At 41.4% G+C, this 21,583-nt stretch overlaps 2 protein-coding genes across 2 annotated transcripts in view; both read left to right on the top strand.

Annotated features, from left to right (window-relative positions):
* The first annotated feature begins 603 nt into the window (after positions 1-603).
* kif14 (kinesin family member 14) lies at positions 604-21,230 on the top strand. The gene is made up of 31 exons (XM_086162123.1): positions 604-1,614; positions 2,945-3,199; positions 3,286-3,373; positions 3,661-3,759; positions 4,052-4,104; positions 4,180-4,210; positions 4,518-4,625; positions 4,729-4,845; positions 5,042-5,160; positions 5,269-5,441; positions 6,947-7,094; positions 7,550-7,613; positions 7,975-8,159; positions 8,433-8,535; positions 8,753-8,910; positions 9,466-9,613; positions 9,807-9,953; positions 10,298-10,430; positions 10,749-10,842; positions 10,950-11,091; positions 11,511-11,608; positions 11,982-12,082; positions 12,375-12,605; positions 12,754-12,941; positions 13,410-13,562; positions 14,520-14,642; positions 14,829-14,903; positions 16,279-16,420; positions 18,031-19,310; positions 19,436-20,026; positions 21,110-21,230. Exons 1-29 carry the CDS (start codon positions 692-694, stop codon positions 18,354-18,356), a joined length of 4,725 nt encoding a protein of 1,574 aa, XP_086018249.1. The 5' UTR covers positions 604-691; the 3' UTR covers positions 18,357-19,310; positions 19,436-20,026; positions 21,110-21,230.
* LOC147226064 (adhesion G protein-coupled receptor D2) overlaps positions 21,143-21,583 on the top strand; it is a 40,729-nt gene continuing 40,288 nt past the window's right edge. The window contains exon 1 of the mRNA XM_086162244.1: positions 21,143-21,193. Within this exon, the coding sequence (XP_086018370.1) occupies positions 21,143-21,193 (51 nt within the window). The remainder of the gene's footprint in view (positions 21,194-21,583) is intronic.

Here is a 21,583-nt window from a genome sequence, read left to right as displayed (position 1 = left end):
ATATATCGTATGCTCTATGCTCGAGTGATTTAAGCACGTCGATGCACTGTGACACAAAGGGAATATTTATACCAGGGTAAGTAAGTGGAATCCGACCATTTTTCATTTTTTATAGGATTTATGTTTAAATTAAATCAATTATCAAGTGTTATTCCTTTGTATGTGCGGTCAGAAATTCGGTAAGCGTCATTCATAAATACAGAGTCGTTGACCAGTTGTCCATGAAACATCAGACCTATCATATGCAGCATTAGATACAAGAAGTCTAACGTTTTACTTATGATTGACAACTATTTAACGGCACATACCGTTTAGATGATGGTAATATAATTTTGATCATGCTGCCATCTGGCGTCAGCCTCCGCTGCCCGCCCTCTGCGGGGCACCACAACAGGAAGTAACCACTTCCGGGAATCCAGCCAATCAGCTGCAACTCGCGGATGCGATTTGAAATTGAAGCGGGCAAAGGCGGAAGTCACAACAAGGAAAAGCAACGCATAGCCTGGCGGATTGTTTTGTTTTGTTTTTTTAATAGTTCGAATTGATTTACATTCTCTGTTAATGACTATATCGAGGCGCGCTCGTCTCGATTTTATGATTTTTTTCACATGAAGCTTTGTTTTAGCTCGGGAGGTCGACGATAGTTAACGTTAACCTATTAGCTTGTTTTTAAACTCGTCTGCCGATTAGCATGTCGTTGTTTACCGTGCAGAAGAGGAAGCACTCTGCTTACTACGAACAACTTGTGTCAAACTCGACGTCCAGGACTCCGGGTAGAGAGAGCCTAACGGCACGGAAAGGCTCGGAGAAAACCCTCGGCCGGTCCGGACTGTCATCGGGGGACTCTGCGTGTGAAGACAGCCGGTCAAGTGACAAAAGCATCCAAGGGAACAGGACCTATGTCATCTCCACGAAGAGCCAGACCCCGAACCGGGGTCGACTCACCCTCCAGAGGAGATCAAGGAGGAAAACCGGGTCCGAATCGACGGAGATCGTGTCCGTCGAAAGCAGCCGGGTTCCTGTCACGCCGGCAACGGAGAGGCGATTGACCCTGCAGCGGAGGACGAGAGCTCCGGACCCGGACAGAACCCCGCAGGAGCGGCGTGGACTTAGCGGCACCGGGCCCGGCGTCCTCAGCGACTCCAACAGCCGGTTCACCGGTGTGAACGGAGCAACCGGCTGGAGAGAAAAAGCTCCTCCGATGGAAACCCAAGCTGCATCGGTGTCTTCTAAACACGACCCGGGGAAAGTTTTCAACACGCCGACCAAAAAGACCCCGTTCGAGAGAATCGCGGCGAAGAGAGACGTCTTCGAGCGACTTGCGGGAAGAGAAGCGCCCAGGCGGGTGTCTGCGACCTCCGCCGGCCGAGGGAGACCCAAATCCCGGCTGCACCCAGCGGATGAGACCAAGCCCGTCCCGGCCTTGCGGACGAGCAGGCCGGCTGTGCGCAAAACCAGCGCCGGGCTTCAGTTGAGGCCGTCGGGGGAGGAAACTCGAACCTCGACCTCGACCTGTGCGCCCCCGGCCGCCGACGCTCTCCAACGCCACGATTTGTCCAAGATGGAAAACAGCGCGGTGACCGTGGCGGTCCGCGTCCGGCCCTTCAGCGCCAGGTAGTAAACATACCGTTATGACCAGTGTAAACAGTGCAGGGAAATGTAAACAATGCACACAAATGTAAACCGTTTTAGAATTCGGCGCATATCTAAATGCACTGAAAAGGTAGGGATTTTACTGTGCAGGGAAGGAAACACGTTTCTACACTGTACATGTGAGAATAAACGCTTTGAATCTTGAATGTAGACGGTTTTGGCAAGATGTGCGAGTTGAAGTTGACTCACAAAGTGCAGGCGCAGGTTGTATGCAGACAGTTTAAAATAAACAGTTGAGTTATATGAACAGTTGAGTGCAGCGCTGGCTGTAACTGGATGTGAAGTGCGGAATTGTTCTGAAGCAGTACCTGGTTATTGACTCCTGTCAGTTGTTCAGGAGTCTAATGGCAAGAGTTTTTATTTAATACTGCATGGTGTAGATGTTGCAAAATATTTGTTTTTTGCACTGTTTGCACTACCCTAATACCTCCTATCTCAAACTTTCACCTTCCCCACCCATGCAAGATATATATTACTATACATTCTCCCCAGGACACATCTCCCACTTGTCATTACCCAAGCAAGGCACCTCTGTTTTTTCCATATCTGTTTAAAAATTTGCACTAGACTGTATGTATTGCACATATTCTCTGTTTTTGTTAGATTTTGTACTAATTTCCTACACATTCTTCCATCCTGCTGTGACGATTGATTTCCCCCATCATGGGATCAATAAGTCAGTCCTATCCTATCCTTCATAGAAGTGCACAGATTCCAGAAATGAAGATGTTGAGGATAGATATGAGTCCATCAGACTGAGAGCACATGTTAGACGATCTAGAGATCAAGTCAGACTGAGACGGTTTGGACCAGAGAGGAGATTTACAAATGAATTACAAGTGGAAGTGCAGACAGTGGAGTGGCAGAAAAAGACAGGGAGCAGAGCTGGAGGTAGCAGAGATGAAGATGTTGAGGATCTTTTGAGAGGTGGCGAGGATGGAAAGGATCAGGAATGAGTCACATCAGAGAGACAGCGCGTTGGATGTTTTGGAGATTAGCTCAGAGATGCCAGGCTGAGATGGTTCGATCATGTACAGAAGAGGGATAGTGAATATATTGATAGAAGGATGCTGAAGTTGGAATTGCCAGGCAGGAGGTCCAGAAGAAGACAAAAGACAATATTTACTGATGTGGTGAGGGTTAGACAGTGGAAGATGATTCACTAAGGTGACCCCTAGAAGGAGCAGCCGAAAGGAAGAGAAGTATTTTTCTGATCTAAAGGCGGTAAAAAGAAATGTGTTTGACTGTCAATCCCCTGAATCCGTTTTCTTGACCCCCCCCCCACCTTTAGGGAGAAGGCAGAAAAGGCGCCACAGGCGATCTTCGTGAGAGGCCAGGAGACGCTGGTCCAACATCCAGAGTCCAAGCAGAGCTACACCTTCACCTATGACTTCTCCCTCTGTTCTGTGGAGAAGAGTGACCCCACCTTTGCCAGCCAGCAGATGGTGTATGAGACTCTGGCCCAGCCGCTCCTGCTAAGAACCTTTGAAGGATTTAACACCTGCCTTTTCGCCTACGGCCAAACAGGATCCGGGAAATCATATACGTAGGTACTTTTTTTTCTTAAGAAGATCCAGTGTTTTAAAATCTATATGCTTTTCATTATCTGTTTTTGAATGGCTTCTTTTGCAGGATGATGGGCTTCGGAGAGGACTTGGGAATCATCCCACGATTTTGCAGAGAGCTGTTTTCACGGCTGCCCTCCATGGAAAATGAAGAGGTGGTCTCTTGTCACGTTTTCACGGTTCCCGCGCGTCCCGAGAAACCGTGTAGTAACATTCGGACCGAACTTTCAGCAGTTACAGAAAGGCACAGCGGCGACAATCACAATAACAGCAGAAAGACTTGTCTCACGCAATCTTAGTGTCTTATCAGCTATTTCTGTAGCCGAAATGCTGCACGAATCCCGAGTTTTCACATTCCTGTTTTTGTTTTGCAAAAAAAAAAAAAAAAAAAAAAAAATTTTTTTTTTTTTGCTCCGTGGCTCATTATGTTACTCATCTTCAGGTCAAATGTCATGTGGAGATGAGTTACTTCGAGGTGTACAATGAGAAGATCCACGACCTCCTGGTGATCAGAGATGACCCCCAGCAGAGGAGGATGCCTGTAAGTTGTCCGCCAGGGTAACATGGGAGTGGAAAATGATGGATGCAGGCATGTTTTTTTTTTTTTTTTTGTGGCTTTTGATACGTCATTTCTGCCCGTCTTTCAGTTTTGAGAAACAGATGCCGGCGGTTTCTCTTGAAATGGTTGCTAGGCGTTCAGATAAACCAACCACTTCGTCAGAGCATAGTGTTTACGTTCATTTGACTCAGCCACAATAACTTAGGAAATCTTTGTACCATGAAATATCCAATTTTTGAAATTAAAACAAATCCCTCACGATTTCTGTTTTCAGCTGCGGGTGAGGGAACATCCAGTCCACGGGCCCTACGTTGAGGAGCTTTCCGTGTAAGAAGAGTGTTTCTTTCGGAATAGTCTTATATAACGTCTGGAGTTTGGTGATTAATCACTTTGTCTTCACAGGAACATTGTGAGTTCTTACAACGATATTCAGGTAAGTGACTCAGATACAAATATTTAATAAGATAAGATAAACTTTATTGATCCCCATAGGGGAAATTCCTTTCCGTTATAATGTCAAAAAAAAGGAAATGAATATGAATATAAATGTAAATAGAAAGGCAAAAGACAGAAGATAGAAAGACAAAAAAATAAATAAAAATACAGACACTACTCATGCAGAACAGATGTGCAGCTAATGATCAGATGAGAATCACATCAAGAATATTATATAATATCTGTGGCTTTAAAAATTTTTTTTCTTTATTAATTTTATTTTTTTTTTAAATCCCCACCCGCAGGGGTGGCTAGAGCTGGGAAACAAGCAGCGAGCCACAGCAGCCACCGGAATGAATGACAAGAGCTCCAGGTCTCACTCAGTCTTTACCCTGGTGGTGACCCAGACCACGGTATGTCCTTAGCTTGATTTGTAAAACATCGTCATAAATACCCCCTCAAAGGGTGTCGTGCAACAAGGATCCCACTCATCCGTGGTTGCGTGCCGGTTCGCAGACCGAGTTTGTTGAGGGGGAACAACACGACCACCGGATCACCAGCAGGATCAACTTGGTGGACCTGGCCGGCAGCGAGCGATGTAACTCGGCTCAGACAAGTGGAGATCGACTCAGGGTACGACCTCAAATATAGTCCTTTGGTTACCGCTTCTCATATAGCGGGACATTTTAATCCGCATTTCAGGATATTATACTATTTCTGTTTCAATTTCTGACAGACAGACTTAACAGCTTAGACACATTCGCAGCAGACCTCGTGAGTGACGGTCATACGTTTTTTGTTTTTTTTTTCCTCCCCGTGTAATTTAAAGGAAGGTGCTAGCATAAACAAATCCCTGCTTACCTTGGGGAAAGTCATCTCCGCGCTATCGGAACAAGCGCTGACCAGGAAGAAGGTCTTCATACCTTACAGAGAGTCCATCCTTACATGGTGAGGAAATAGTCAACCTCTTCTAGTAAATAAAGTGTATAATTTCATCTTGCATATGAGATATTATTCAACAAAATGACTTTCGTGCATCACATCTTCCTTTATCAGGTTGCTAAAGGAGAGTCTCGGCGGTAACTCCAAAACGGCGATGATTGCAACGCTGAGCCCGGCAGGCAGCAGCGTGGAGGAAAGCCTGAGTACCCTGCGCTACGCCCAGCAGGTCCGTACCATCATCAATGTGGCCAAGGTCAACGAGGACACCAGTGCCAAGCTCATCAGAGGTCAGACATTTAAAATAAACAAACCATGACATTTCTCAGCACGAACTGATATTTGGATGGATTATCCAAAAGAAACCCTTCACTAGCTTGATACTGTGTTTTTTTTTTTTTTTTTTTTTTTTTTTTTGTGAATCCTACCAGCGCCCTCCCTGCAAACAGAGCCGCACCTTGACCTCCTGATGAATGTAGCTTTTTAGCCTTGACCAATGTTTGAACCGCCATACTTTTCTACCTCGATTTTGACCGGTCACAGGATGGTATAGTATTTGTATGTCAAGAGAAGCTCAGGGATGTAAGCGTACTTTTATACCTGGCTGATGATGCTAAACTCTTTTCCGTAAATGTGATTGTTTTTCACATTACCGGTATTTAAAATGAATTTCACACGTGGCCGCAAAGCGGTACGTGACCCGCTCCTGGTGTCGATTATCCGCGTATCTTATTTTCGCCCTCCTTTTTTTTTTTTTCTCTCCGTCTTCATATATTGTACGTCTGGTTTGTTTTCTCTCTCACTCAACATTTGAATGTCTGGTTCTCTGTCCGTCTCGCTCTTGATCTCCACTCTCTCCCACACACCCTCCCGTCCGCCCGTCCATCCATCACCGGTTTATGCACTACCCACTTCAATTAAGGCCTGGCCCTAACCTTGCCTCCAGGCCGTATTTATGCACTGTCAGTCGCACATGGCGGCTAACTGTCATGCAAGTATTATTTTTCATTAGATCATCAGGCTGCTGTTTGACATTTTTAGCACAAAGGGGAGCTCTTGCCGTGGATTTCTGTCACCTTGCCTGACACTGTATGATCATCAAAGTGAATATGACTAAAAGATTGCAAATCAGGTCAATGTTTGTCAGTAATACGTCTTTCACACTGGATTACTGGGGACCGTGAGATAAAATCAGTATTTAGTCCGTCTCAAGTGACCTGCTGAGGTCTTTTTCTTTTTTTTCTTTCCTTTTTGTCATTTTGCAGTTCATTTAAATGGCCAGAATTAAAAGTCCGAAATTTGACAGGATTGTAAGCAGAAATTGGAACATACTAGAATCATATTAATTCTTTCTATTACTCAATAATCACCTGAAACTAATCGCTTTTTTTTTTTCAGCTTAGAATTGAATCTTTCCTAGCCCTGCAGATCTTCTGGAGTGACTGTTTTGTACCCTTCAACAAGAAAGCAATGCATAATTTTGGCACAGGATTTTGTTTTTCGCCTGTAATATCTTTTAAATCTAATACATTTATATATGGGTGATAATTGCGAATGTGATGTAAAGTACGTCTTCTATATATATTTTGAAATGTACATAAAGTGATGAGAATGAAGCCATGTTTTATATGAATACACTTTTTATTGCCACAAAATTTGACTCCCATTGCATCATCGTTTCTCAATAACTGCAAGCAAGAATTTGTGTTTTCAAACTACTATTTCCTGTTTTTTTTTTTTTTTTTTTTTTTTCTGGCATCTTAAACATTTCAGATAACCTCTGTGTACTTTTTAGAACTGAAAGCAGAGGTGGAGAAGCTGCGAGCCGCCCAGACGAGCGCTCAGGGCGTCGAACCGGAGAGGGTCAGGATGTTCAGGCAGGAGATTACCGCCTTGAAGAGCCGACTCTGCCAGCAGGAGAGAGACATGGCAGAGGCAAACCGGTCAGCATTTCTGAAATCTTTGTTTTATTCATTCTCTTTTTTTTTTTCTCCCCTTTCCTGTGTTATTCATTTTTTTTTTTGATCTTGCAAAGCTGTGTCATTATCAGTTATTTGAAAGTATCAGTTGATCTTCCTCATCCTAAGTCCCTTTCGAACGTGCAGTTCAAATCTGACATTATCGGGGTTTTTATTCCCTAAGTCTGAAAGCAAATATCAAAGAAAGTGTGGAATAAGAATCTGTATTCAATAAGAACTGAGAAAAGGCTGTGCATGTGTGTGTGTGTGTGAGTGGGTGACTGTCATTTGTCACAGAGATTGGTTCTATATATCAAACACCGCACGTCATTTTCATTTTTAGTTTGCTTTTGAAATTTTCCACGCTCAATAAGAATACGAAAGTGCTTTAAATCACATGAATTTTTTTGTGATATTTCCTCGCGCTTTTACAAATACAGGGCATGGAGAGAAAAATTAGAGCAAGCAGAAATTCGCAAACATGAAGAGACCAGAGTATTACAGGTAATAACATTTTCTTTTTTTTATTTAATTTTAAATATTGTCTACATCTAAAGGGTACAACGGGGATTCTGTATGAATCTGTAATAAATTAGTCTTCTACATCTAATGCACATGTCCATCTGTATGATATGTTCGTGGTTCCCTAATTATTGACATAAAAAGCATGTACATATTGCTAATTTATTTATTATATCAGCACCTGTTGCTCTTTTGCAATTCCAGTTCGATGATAAACTGCATTTTTTTTTTTTGCCATGTACTTGTACATGTGTAATAATCTAATCATGGAGTTCTTCAGCTACCCTGCCACAGTTGTAATCTTTCTTTATCTCTAACTCATTTCTTCCCGTTGACATTTCAGAGAGCAGGTGTGACGTTCAAAGTGGACAATCGGCTTCCCAACCTGGTGAACCTGAACGAGGACCCCCAGCTGTCCGAAATGCTCCTGTACATGATCAAGGAGGGCGAAACTACGGTGGGCAAACTCAGCCCCGACTCCACCCACGACATCCAGCTGACCGGAGCTCTCATTGCCGACCGACACTGGTGAATACCAATATTTAACCGGTTTGGACACACATTTGTCTCGCTGCTTTGTTTTCTTTTTTTTGTTTTTGTAAGATGTTTTCATGAGTAAAACATTTTGTAAAATGTCTTTAGCACAACCACTTATTCTCCATCGCTGCGGCAAAGGATTGTTTCTCTTTTTAGATTGACTTTTTCCCCAGAGAGTTCGTTTGTCGAGCCCATTGATTCTCTAGGCAGGTTGTTCACCTCCATCCCCTCCGGGACATTAAGTATTGTGTATTTTTGTTACAGTGTCATAAACAACATCCGTGGGACTGTTAGCATCACCCCCATGGAAAATGCCAAGACCTTTGTTAATGGAAACCTAATCACCGAATCCACTGTCCTGCACCATGTAAGTATGTGAGAATGACATTAAGATTTGAGGCGGGTAGAGTACAAACTTTTTGCAGCACTAATGTCTGTAGCTATTTTGTAAAAAAAAAAAAAAATTGAAAAAAAATTGAAAAAAAATTTAAAGTGCTAGCTAGTTTTAGCAAGACCATTTTTTTTATTTTTTTTTATTTAATACCGCATTTAACTCTCCTTTTATTTATCCCGGTGGTTGTCAGGGTGACAGGGTGATTCTCGGAGGAGACCACTACTTGCGTTTTAATCATCCAGCGGAGGTGCAAAGCGGGAAGCGAGTGTCGTGCTGGACGAGTGCAGGAGACGGCCACAAAGACTTCGAGTTTGCCAAAAACGAGCTGCTTGCTGCGCAAAGAGCTCAGTAAGTGAGAAATATAGCTAAAGAGATAAATGACCATGGTTCCCGAAATTTCCTTTAAAAACAGGTCTCACTGCTGACCGTAGTTTTCATCATGTAACTCTCTAAATTTATATTAATTTAGTTAACTCATAATAACGTCCAGATGATAAATGGGCAAAGGAAATTGATGTTTTGTTTTTTTTTCAAGGATGCCACTTAGACTAATTTTTGTCACGAGAAATTACGTTTGTCTACAAGTACCCTCTTTGGAGAGTGAGAAATGTTTCAAGCATGATATTAGATGACAAAATCAAATACGAGTGCAGATCTTTTTCAAACAGAAGCACACGTCGGTTTGTACCATCGGAACAATTTCGGGTTTTTTGAAAACGTCTCGGAAAAACCGCCGTTGAAAAGTATGATGATGTTACAGCTATAAAAATCCTCCTTGTACTTTGTAAGGTTTTACTACGGTACATTTGTCCAGATTCTGGAAAAAAAAAAAAAAGTATTAATTTTAGTTGAATTCAGCCTTAAGCCAACTTTTTTTTTTTTTTTTTTTTGCGTGTCTCTTAGGCTTGAGGCAGAAATAGAAGAGGCCCATGTCAAGGCGAAAGAAGAAATGATCCAGGGGATCCAGATGGCCAAAGAGGTGGCCCAGAAAGAGCTATCTGACCAGAAGGCCCTTTACGAAGATAAGATCCAAGCCCTGGAGAAAGAGCTGGTAAGTAACAATAATCCTCAGTTTGTTCATTTTCCGCCCGTACTCATCCTTTTCTAAAACTTCATTGTTGGCTATATCAGCGCAGCTTTGTTCTAATCCATTCAATTTTGGGAGAAACACAAGTTCTCACTGCAACCAATAAGACTTGAAAATGTTTTTTTTAATTTTTTTTTTTATGGTTACTATTATTCAGACCGAGGAAAATGAGCGTAAGCGCCTTCAGGAGCTAGACCAGCAGAGAGTGGCCAGCCAGATGGCAGAACTGAAGATGGCCAAACAAGAGCTGGAGCAGGAGGTGGACGTTCACAAGAGGCGCCTGCGTTTGCATATGGAGGCCCAGGTCGGGACCAAGAATAACACCTTGGACTGTGAAACGTTTCGCTTCGCTTAAAAGCGGAAAATTGCTTTTTTTTTTTTTTTTTTTTTGTATGTTGGACACATTTGTTGCTCCATTAAAAATATGGAAAATTACTTCCACACCGGTCCCCTTTTGTATAAAGGAAGTCTGGATTATTCCCATAGCCATAATTGACAACATACCTTCAATTTTCTCATTCTTATGATTTCTGATTGTCTAAAATGAGCTTCAGAAACTAACACCAATTTTAAGGGTGATTTTGCTTGGCTTATGATCTGTTTTTTTTTTTTTTTACACACTGCACTCATGACATTAATTTACTACAGGTGATGGAGGAACACCGTGTGTGTCAGGCAAGAATTGTTGATGCCCTGGAGTCCGAGAAGAGAAAGATCAGCAGAGAGCTGGAGGAGATGCTGAAGAAAAGGGCTAAGAGGGCAATCCCTACTTCCATAAGCAGTGAGTGACCTTAAGATTACTAAAGGACAGTGACAGCTGAGCTCCTCCTCTCAAGAAACATTATTTTCAAAGTGAAAAAGGGGAAAAAAAAACAACAAAAAGACTCCTACTGTTTATATTTAAGCCATGGGTATGAATGGAAGGAACAATTGAGGATATTATGAAGACAGCAGATAAATTGAGCTGTCTGTGTTGTATGCATATTAATAATATATAGCTTAAAAGAAATTGCATGAAGGAAAAAATGAATATTATGATGGAAATATCTTGTTTTTTTTTTTTGGGTTATTCATTTTTTTGGTCGTTACTGTTTTTCAGATCCTCTGCAGTGGGATGCCATGAAGTTGTCCCTGATGCTCGAGGAAGCCAATAAGATCAGTTCTAAACTGAGGAAAAAGACGGTGTTCAGCAGGTATGCGAGATTCTGTCCCATCACGCAAAATATTAGGGGAAATAATAATAATATAGTAATAGGGAAACACAGTGCATTGTATCTTTTTAAATTGTCCACTGTTGTAGACACGAAAGCTCAATCGACGGGAACCTGGGGAACGGCGACGCACTTCAGGTTCGCGTTCAAAACACAAAGCTCGGCATTTCCACCTTCTGGAGTTTGGAGAAGTTCCAGAACAACATGGCAATCATGAGGGACCTGGAGCAGGTTTGCCTTTTTCAAACACATTCGCCTCAAGACGGGCAAATCGTTTGGAATTCTCCATGCTTTTCTAACTGCTGGATTTGATTAAAGTTCATAGTGTTTAAGATCCGTATGGAAGAATATTTTAATGTCATGCTATTGAAGCCTTTAAATCTCTGTGAAAAAGACAAATAAGAGCCCCGATGTTTACTTGATTTAAGCATGCTCCTAATCCACAGCTTGACTGCAGAATAACAATTCAAGCTTGTTCACAGGGGGCCTGTCGGTTTTGTCGTTTTGCACGTCCGCAATCTGACATCGATTCATTTACAACCTCCAGGAGACCTCATTTACTTCACCGACGGCCGTTGTCTTGCATTGCTGTGCTTTTCGCATCAACTTGAATGAGACCTGGCAAATCGGCAGCCGTTTTCTCTCCGCAGGGGGATCCTGCCACCAAAGATGATGATGTGTTTTATGATCCTGATGACGAGTGGGAGCAAGATATATCGGCCTCCACGTCATCCTTTTCACGCAGACGGTAATTAACAACACAAGTCCTTTCTCCTCTCCGTCAATGCGATGTCTTCTCTGGCAAGATCTTTATATTTACATGATACAACTTGAAATTACTACATTTAGAAAAGCAAAATAAAACTTAGTGACACGTTATTCCCAGATTTGGACAGGAAGCATCCTAAACCAAAATATACATAGGGACACATGGGCACAAGGAGCGCCCGCAGTTTCTGCATTAATATTCCCAGATAACGGTCAGGTCACGGTGCCAATCCTTGTCGTGTCTCAGCTTCCAGATTATTTTGCAGTCCCATTCCCTCTGCATGCAGTGGGGGATGGGACGCAGCCACCAGGCATCGGGGTGCAAGAATCACAGTTTTGCTCGTGTTTTTCAGGAGCAGGAGTTTGTTGAAGAGCAGGAGAATCTCTGGACGCCTCTATGAAATCCGCGTCCATCCGATCCAGAGCCTCTGTAGTGGCTCCTCACCTCCTGCCGGTAGGTTTGCTGTTCACAATGAATGTATAATCTGTGTAAAACAACTTTTTTTTTGTTATTTTTTTTTAACTGACATGGAGATAGCTTTTATGTAAAATGTACTGCGATCACATGCAGTTAAGCTTGTCTGTCTGATTCAAGATATTGGTTTTCCTTTACAATAACAGCTGAATAAAACAAAATGATTACTACCAACACCTTCGCCTTTTTGTCTGAAACTCTGTGCTGTAACATTGAAATCAGTCTCCGTGCGCACTCTGCTCTCTCTGTGTCTTTTCCGTGCGTTTCCCAGGGCTAATAGGTGTGGCCAAACCACCCTCCACACATTCGAGCGCGGCGGACTCTAACATGCCCGGTATTTGCAAGGAGCTGGTCGGCCAATCGCTGGCGCGTCTCCGCGGTCTCAGCGGCACAGAAGAGAGCATGGCGGACAGGCTGGCATCCGATCTGCATCTGGTGTACATGGCAGTCCAGTCCATATCCGACTTGTACAGCAGTTTAGATGAAGACAGCCACGAGAACGGTGAGAGCCTTGATGATTATGAGCAAGTTCTTTTTCAGCGCTTTGTTTATTTGTAGTTAAAGTAACCGTTAATTACTGTCTTGAAACACCAACGGCAGGCATTTGCGTTCTTTGCTGCTCAGCTGTTATTACTTCCCCCCCTCCACAGTGTTCATTTGTAACTTGCCGGCTCAGACGCAGCTGATCAAGGCCACCGCGGCGATCGAAAGCGCCGTCTTTGTCATCACGCAGTGGCTCGCCGGCGTGAAAGCGTCATCGGGATTGCTCTACACGCTCAGTCAGGAGCTCAAGAACCAAGTCAAGAAAATGGGAGGATTTCTGCAGCTGCTCATCCAGGTAAATGCAACATAAAGTCACGATGTAATAGACAATGCTTTATATTGTGAATATCATCTGAAAAGTCTTTTTTTTTTTCAATTAAGTGTGGTTTTGACATGGTCTGGCTTATCAAAATGCAGAGCATTGATTGACTGGCCTTAGCTCTGAGCTGTTGGAGCTCCGTCTATGGAAATGGCCAAGCGGAGGGAATTGTCAACCTTGAGCCCCAAACAGAACATGAATATATGGAAAATAAATCTAAATTCCTCTCCAGCCCGAGCACATAAACACACAGTTTTCCTCCCTCAGTCCAGAGTTTTCGTAGTCTCAACATTTTAATTTATTTACAGAGCCCTTCAGACTATGCCGACCATTTTTGTCTGCTTGTTTCCATTGATTTACCTCTGAATTAATTTTATTACTACCTGTTGGTCAGTTTGACGCCTACCCAAAAATAAAATTTCCCTCCCTCTCCCCACCCGTCAGGGTTGTGAATCTGAGATCACGTCGATGGTGACAGAAGCGCAGAGAAAGAGTGGCCATTGCCTGGATGCAGCATTGCATGCACTCGGCCATCTCGCGGCAGTGACGGGCACGCCGCTGAATTTTACAGAGCCAAGCGCTCCGGCCACGGGCAAGGTAACTGCACCATTAATACACAGTAGCTACTTTGTCAGGCCACAATGATCAAGCTCCAAAATTCCACTGAACCATGCCACAATACTGAGATTTGGCTGTGAGGTTCTCGCAACAAGAGCACAATGAAGAGGTCGGAAATTATTAAATCGAAGGACGCTGCATTTTCAGTTCCTTTACAGTTGTATGCCATGTTTTGTATAATGGAATTTTAGAAAAAATACTCTTCATTCCCATTGATAGAGGATCGTTTTTTGCAATAGTGCCCTTTGCGAAAAACAACAGCAATAAAAAAACAAATAAAGAACCGCCGACTGAGAGAGTTTTACATGTCATCATTTATTCATTAGAAACAGGAATTGGTGGAAACATAAAGAGTACCTTAATGAATTAAATAGTCCCTATAGGGGAGTCAGTTTAAAGCTACTGACACGAAATAAATTCGGTTTCATCTGTGACATTTTTATCTCACTTTTGACCCAGGCAAAAATGGAAGTAAATGCAATTGACAATCAACTATATTAAAATTCTTGCCTTTCACACAGCCCCATTTTCCTCCATGTAAACAGCGATGCTTCGTCCTCTTTGAGTTACGTAATCCAAAACAAGTCTGATGATCTCACATAAAAGATATCTTTAAACAGATTGACGTCCTTGGTCTACGGTGAGAGATATTTTGATCTTGGTATCCAGCGTCATGCAGTGTGGGGACGTAGAGTGACATACTGTACGTTTTATAGCATAACAGCTCATTCCCAACAGTGTCAAAATAGATCTTTGGCTGGTATAAAGTCCACGATCAATCTCAAAAGCAGTCCTCCTCACCCAATGATAAAATCTGCAGTGACGAATTTGCAAATTGTACTTTCTCTGGCTTTTTCCAAGCCTCGACAGATGTGGTGATATTGTATCTTTTTAAAATCTAAACATGAATATCAAATTTTTTTGGGGTTTGTTCAGCCGTCTCTGGTGCGATCTCTGCTGAAAGGGGCCAATAAAGGCATCCAGTCTCTTTTGGAGGAGAGCCTCACTATCACCAGAGACATGCTGAGAGACGCTCAGTTGGCCTATCCAAGAAAACCGGTAAGACCTCACTATGAACTACTTTAGTTTACCTGCCTGTTTGATTCGTCACAAGGATATAATGTTCAAATAAGTCTTTGTCACAGGTTGCCATGGTTACATGACATATAGATGGATTGAAAGTCCAGGAAAATCTTGTTTATATTGCAGCTCATGTCCTGTCTTTCAAAATCTTTTCGCTTACAGATTCTGCAGAGCTTTAAATCCAAAGCACTTGATTTAGCTCGTTCTCTGCAGCACTTCATGTATTGCCACATTACGGTGAGTCTTAAGCGTGCACACTTTGTGTTTAGAAGTCTGTGTGTGTCCTTTTTATTTATACTATTCCTGTTTGCTTGCAAGAGATTTACAACAATGAAATAGGAAAGTCACAAAGAAAAAGGGGTCTGCTTTTGGTATTTAAGTCGTATCCTAAAACTGTTAAGAGAGACTGTTTTTAGAATTTTATCAGTGATATGGTTGTGCTGAATAGATGCCTCCATATATACACATTTTTCTTTTTTACTTAGATATTTTGGTTTACGTATGTGAAGGTGAATGACAAAAATGAGCAGTGCTTCTATAGACAAAAAACAGTACGATCATAAAATGTTAAAAACAATCTTCCCTTTTTGGCACGGGTTTAAATGTTGCAGATTAATATGCAGTTCCACAAAAGCCCAGTTAAAGATGCCACTCAAGCCTTTATTGCCCCTTTAATACCCAGTGCTCTGTGGGCTTATCTCTCTGCAGTGGCCGCCGAACACGCTGTCGTGTAACCGATGTGTTGAATGAAGTGGCATCAGTCAAAGCTAACAGGCTTGTTTGCTGTTATCTTAACCACACAAACTAGGCAGTTGCTCCGTTTAAAGTAGTCAGCTGCACACACTAAGCTTAAAAGGGACACATTTAGCAATCACAAACTTATTGTGGTAAAACGACTCGAGTTACAGCCTCAAGCGGTTTTACTCACATTTTTTGTATGTACACAACTTTATATGGTGAAGTAAATCATCGCATCACTGATTCTTAATTGGGACAAAGCCTGTCATTTCTTCCATGTTAAACCTTTTTTCTAAATGAAAATTTGATTGCTTTTTTTTTTTTTTTGTTTCACCTTCTGAATTTTCTTGCAGCTTCTGGCCTTTGTTACAGATTTTGTAATGCTCGTGAAAGAAAATTGTTTGTTCTCCTGATGTTATTGTGGTTTTCCAAGTTCGAGGATGAATCATCAGGTGTCAGTTCCAACCCTTTCATATAAGTATGCTATCAGGCTGAATGAGCAACACCTTACAAATTAAAAGAGATTAAAAATATTATCATCAAAGCAAGGCGACATATACTGGCAATATGTTTTATTCCATGAAACAACTCTCTTCTTGTCTCACGCCACTTGCGCTGAAGTGGAAAAATAAATTTGTATCACAGGCACTCACTTTGTCCTTCAAATGAGATCATCAAATAGCAAATATTTTAATTTCTAGCTACAAAAGAAAAGCTGCTCAAAGATTGACAATCAAGTAGTGGCATTATTACTGGTATTACTGTACTACACTTATCCTGCGTGTTCTCTGGGATGCAGTTGTACCATTTTGAGTAATCTCTCTTTTTTTGCCTTGTATTCTTTCATGGGTTGTGTGCTCATCTGGTCAAATAGGAGAGAAAAAGTGACCCGGACGATGTGGAGGAGGAGGCCTCGGCTTGCAATTTGCATACCCTGAGTGCTACAGCGACAGAGTTGTCTGGGTTGAACCAGGCCATCAGAAAACTGCATGCGTCTTTATCCACCACCTTGCAAGGTGAGGTTTTTGTAACCCACGTAATCCGTGCATTTGGCTGTTGCACTTATATAATATACCAGCAGAGCATCTCCGATAAGTTTGTATATTGGAATCAATGGACGCTTCTTCTCAAATGTGAATACCTGTTGATTTAGTTCAAAGTGGTATGGATGATTTCTACTGTTTTAACTTATGCTGGGCTGACACCTGACGATATTCACAGTCGCAGACCAAGAGTTGTACTGGAGCTGCAGTGTGTTCCCGTCATCTCGGTCATTAAGTATAAGGTGGTTATCTGATCAGTCTTTTCCTAGTCTTGGGCTTATGATGATATCAAACATGTTTGATATCATCGTAAGTCTTTTAGTCTTTGCGTTGATGTATAATACGGAAAAAGGAAACCTAGAAGACGGACAATCGCCTGAGCGGTATTGGCGGCAGAGGCGGTAATTGTTGGTGGTATGGATGAATGGGAATGGCAAAGGATGTAAGGATCAATACGGACTGTTCAGATGGCGGTGCTGTGAGCAGGAGAGCCCAGCTTGTACAATGTCAACTCAATAGCAAAAGTAAAAGCAAAGGCTCTGCAAATACCTGGTAAAAACATTGCATGGTGGGAAAAAATTGCAGAAAGAATCTGGATGTATTCTTCAAAATCATGACCCTGCTAGATTCAGTCTGTAAAATCGGGCTGTGACTAAAAACTCTAAAAATAGTCTTTAGATGTGAGCAGGTACGAGATGATAGTTTTCCACAAGTCTTTTTCCAAATCTTTTCAAAGTCTTCTGATGTATGCATAGCTTTAATTGGTTGTTTAAAAAAGGCCAGGGTCAAATTATTTGACATCAGCTCCGTCACATAGCGCAGTGGTCCCTTAAGATTTAAATTTAATGAGTTCCATACATTGGTTTGTATGTCTTGTGTTTTTTATTTTTACCTTTTTTTATTTCATTTTTTATTTATTTTGATTTGAATTTTTTTTATTTATTTCAATTTTTTAATTTTGCATTTGATTTAAATTTTAAATGTATTTGTATCTTAAAAAATAATACACAAAATAAGCACAAAGATATAAAATTATGCCACAGAAGAGATAGGAACAGGACACAAGATATGCGTACTGTACAAACTTTTTTGTACTACTGTACAAAAAAATACACAAAATAAGCACAAAGATATAAAATTATGCCACAGAAGAGATAGGAACAGGACACAAGATATGCGTACTGTACAAACTTTTTTGTACTACTGTACAAAAAAATACACAAAATAAGCACAAAGATATAAAATTATGCCACAGAAGAGATAGGAACAGGACACAAGATATGCGTACTGTACAAACTACCCAGACAAAGTGGTCGAGGGATGCTCGACGCTGCGAGGCGTTCTTCATGGTGTGAGCAGTGAGCAGCGCCAGTTCAGAAGATTTAAAATTCCAGTTGCTGGATTACGCTTGGCGCACACTGCGCAAATTTTACATTTGGATTTTCTCGCTCTCGTATTTGTGTCATGCCATTTTTTTGTCCAATATTTCATCGTATCTTAAAACATAAGTATTTAAAGCGATTCTTATTTTGAGGGGCCACTCTAAGTGTTATTTCGCCATCTAACTGCCAACCTCCTTCCAGGTACAGAGAGGCTCTCCAGTCTCAGCAGTCACAGAGAGTTGGTGTCCTCGGCCAAGGCTGTTGATAAGCTGATCGTTGGCCTGCCCCACGAAGGCACAGCGACGCTGTCGGTGCATCATCCCTGCGTTCAAACTCTGGTGGTGGCTCGAGATGAGCTGCGCGCCGCCTTACAATCCCTGTCCTCCCCCTGGAACCAGCAGCTGGAGGGGGCAGACATGAGGAGCTCGGCCGGCTCCGAGCCAAACACTGAAGACGGATTGTTACACAAAGACGGTGCGCTTAGAAATAAAGTCGTGAACAAGGCCGCGTATGTGCTCCAGGTGTGATCTCCAGGGGCTGGCAGCATTGGGTGGGATGTGTAGTCTTGCTGTAAAAATAGACCGCTGACCAGGACAATGTGTTTTTTTTTTTTTCACTTGAGACCCCTTCTGTTATTAATTCTTTTCATCCTGACATCCGAGGCTAGGGCTGTTTGAGATCCTGCTTGAAAGAGTACTGTATACACACACTCCTTTAATAAGTCTGCTTATTTCAAATGCACAGTATTTTTAATATGTGGATGTAACATATTTCTTGCTCTTTATATGTAAATATGCTATTGTTGAGATGGAGATGGAGTTCTTTCATACGATCCAAGGAGTTTTGAATCACATTGCAACGATGCCCGATATGTATAAAAATAGGACAAGGATGTTCTCCTGCGCCTTTTCAGGCCCTGTCGTATTATTATTCAAATATGCATAAATTATTCTTTTGCATTTCAATTTTAAGCTTATCAGGTACACATTGTTGAAAGAATATATATATATCTGCACACAGATACATAATAAAAATGAAGTCTGTTTTTTTTTATTTCTTTTGGACTGATCCCTTACCACAGAGTTCACATGAAGAACAACAGCTATACTGTGGCCTTGTAGTAATAGCCACAAAATACAGGAGGAATGGATCATTAGTGTTATTAATATCTGGTTTTATGCCTTTTTTTTAACAAAAACTCCGAAAAGGGTTTCCAGGAACCCATTCCCTAAGCTGTGTTTGCAACACCCACTCCCCGACAGCTTCCCCTCCTGTATCCTCCCTTCGGAGTGGAGTCAATGACACCAGGCGTGCTCCGTGTTGCAGCTCGGTGACGGATTTATCAGGGAAAACAGGATTTGGTCAATCTCAGAAGTAATCGGAGTACAGGAAAAACAAACAAACAAACAAACCCCTGAGGAGGGACTGAATGCGACTTTACAGAAAGTGGGATGACAAGTTGCTGAGGACGAATCAATGAGGTAAAGCTTCGAAGTCGCATTCCCTTGTTTTGTTTTTTTTTAAATACCATATGGGTAAATAAAGTAAATCTCAATAATGACACAGCCCTCCCAGTTATTAAACTTGTTTTCCCCCCTTCTTTTAGAATGCACTGGTTAATTTCCTCCAATGTAATCTTATTCGTGAGTATATTTACTTTGTGTCTCTTGGGTGTCAACATTACGTTATCCGGCTGCCACCAATGAAAAAAAAAGTTTTGATTAAAAGTTCAGTTTTTATATTTTGATAAGAATAACACAAAAAAGTTCCGGTAACATTTCATAGTCGACGTCGTGGATGTTTTTTTTTTTTACTGATTTATTATTATTACTATGATTTTATTTTGAAAATACTAGCCTCCGATTGGACAGAAAGTGGCAAATCAATCAAAATCATCGATTTTGCGTCAGCGGTGCCGTTCATTCAAAGATTCTCCCTCCCGCCTATTATTCTGACGCAACAGCACTAACACTATTGATAAGAAAACAAGCAAACAAACAAACAAAAAAAGAAGAAAATAAACAAATAAAGTAGTGCTGTTCTGTCAAGCAGACATTCTGGCGGATGGATTTTGAGGATGGTTGTGATTCGGCCACCCCGTCGTCATGTCACCTGTCCGTTGATGTATCCCACTTTTAGCAACTTGCTAAACTCTTACCTGTTGCGTTGCAGGTTTGTTTATCCTGCCTTATCTCAGGTGAGTCAAAGTTGTCCACAACCTTACTACCTGGCCCGTTTCACACCGAGGCTGAAGCCAGAAAATATATTTTTTGAATGGTCTTGACACTGGTTGTGTCCGGTCATTTAGCAATCAAGCTAACTATTTGCACCTGTTAGCCTTTGACACAAGTCCATTTAGGCTCACCCCCCCCCCTTTTTTTTTTTTCTAAATTTTATTTTACCTCGAAATTGAAATTATTTCATTTTATAAAACTCTGCTCAGATCCTGATCTGTGTAATGGCCGGGCTTTCTCACTTAATGGTTTGGTTTTTCATTTGGAGAAAGCGAATAATACCCAATGGGGATTTGTTTCTGTGTTTGCACCTTGAGAGTTGTACAACTGAAACTTAAACATCAACAAAAGTCAGGAAGTGTAATTGATTTTTTTTTTAATGAAATTTGAATGAAAATTATGTTTGTAAGCAATCCCAGATAAAGCAGAAATTGGGTAGGCGAAAACTGAGGTTTGTGGTCCATTAAGATGTCTGCATTCAGTAACGCAGCTTAGGACTGATACAATATTCTGATTGAAAGCAGGATCTGCTTGATCCATCATGTCTGAAATTGTAATTATTTTTCATTATTTTTATCTTACCATTATGGCTATTCAAGATTTCAATGATGTGATCATAAATACAGATGTTCGCATTTGATTTGAATGCTGCATGTTGAGTGAAAGTGGAGTAATGTTGCATGCAACCAGCATGATTTATTTATGTATTAGATTTGTTGCGTTGCCTTTTCATTGACCCATTGGGAATATTCCCTCCCAAGTAGAAAAGTTTTTGTTTTCCTCTCTGGTGTTGGGTATGATTTGAAAAGGCAGTTTTTGTGTAAAAACCCACCCATTATTTAGAAATTGTCATAGTTGTCTTTCTTGAATGAATTGCCGCTGCGTTCATAACAACGCCAGAACACAATTTCATCAGGCTTGGAATTTGGTTATCTTATTAGTTAACCAAATTATTGCCAACAACTAGCAACAATGGTACAATACTCAACGGAAGGCCTGTACAGAAATTGTTTCCATTCATTTCTCCTTTTCTCTTTTTTGAACAGTCCTCACATTGGAAAACAGAACCTTAACGAATAATGAGTCACTCTATGAGTACGTCTCTAATCGGCTACAGTGGTACAGTGCAGGTGAGCTGTGTAACCAGCGCTCTGGGACCTTAGCCACTGTTTCCACTCCAGTAGAGACACAAGAACTTACCAGCTTTTTAAAATCTGTCAACATCACTCAACCGGTGTGGATTGCCAGGAAAGTCACGACTCATGTGAAAAGTAGGTTCATTCTACCATTTGTGACAGAGCACACACACCCCTTTATTTTTTTGTTGTTAGTCTGTGCAATTCTTTCCTCAACGGCATCAAAACATAATGGAATATTATGGAATAGTCAGTCAATAATACTTTGCAGAAATCTTAAATTGGATATTTTTCCCCAAATGGTATTGTGTAATTTTTACCATAATGTGGATTTCTGATGAGGTTCTATCTTTTCAGAGCAGTGTGCTGTGATTTTTGACCTTA

The sequence above is a fragment of the Fistularia commersonii genome, chromosome 16, assembly GCF_037954325.1.
Source record: "Fistularia commersonii isolate RoL2024-O1a breed Wild chromosome 16, RoL_Fcom_v1.0, whole genome shotgun sequence".
Classification (NCBI taxonomy): Eukaryota; Metazoa; Chordata; class Actinopteri; order Syngnathiformes; family Fistulariidae; genus Fistularia; species Fistularia commersonii.
Note: the sequence above shows the minus strand (reverse complement) of the source record. Positions and strands in the feature narration are given on the sequence as shown.

What these genes read in the sequence shown, in the direction of transcription:
- kif14 (XM_086162123.1), top strand. Translation starts at nt 692, where the DNA reads ATGTCGTTGTTTACCGTGCAGAAGAGGAAGCACTCTGCTTACTACGAA. An exon ending in CCTCCATGGAAAATGAAGAG is followed by an intron (nt 3,374 to 3,660) that starts GTGGTCTCTTGT and finishes ACTCATCTTCAG; the next exon opens with GTCAAATGTCATGTGGAGAT. An exon ending in GTTCTTACAACGATATTCAG is followed by an intron (nt 4,211 to 4,517) that starts GTAAGTGACTCA and finishes CCCCACCCGCAG; the next exon opens with GGGTGGCTAGAGCTGGGAAA.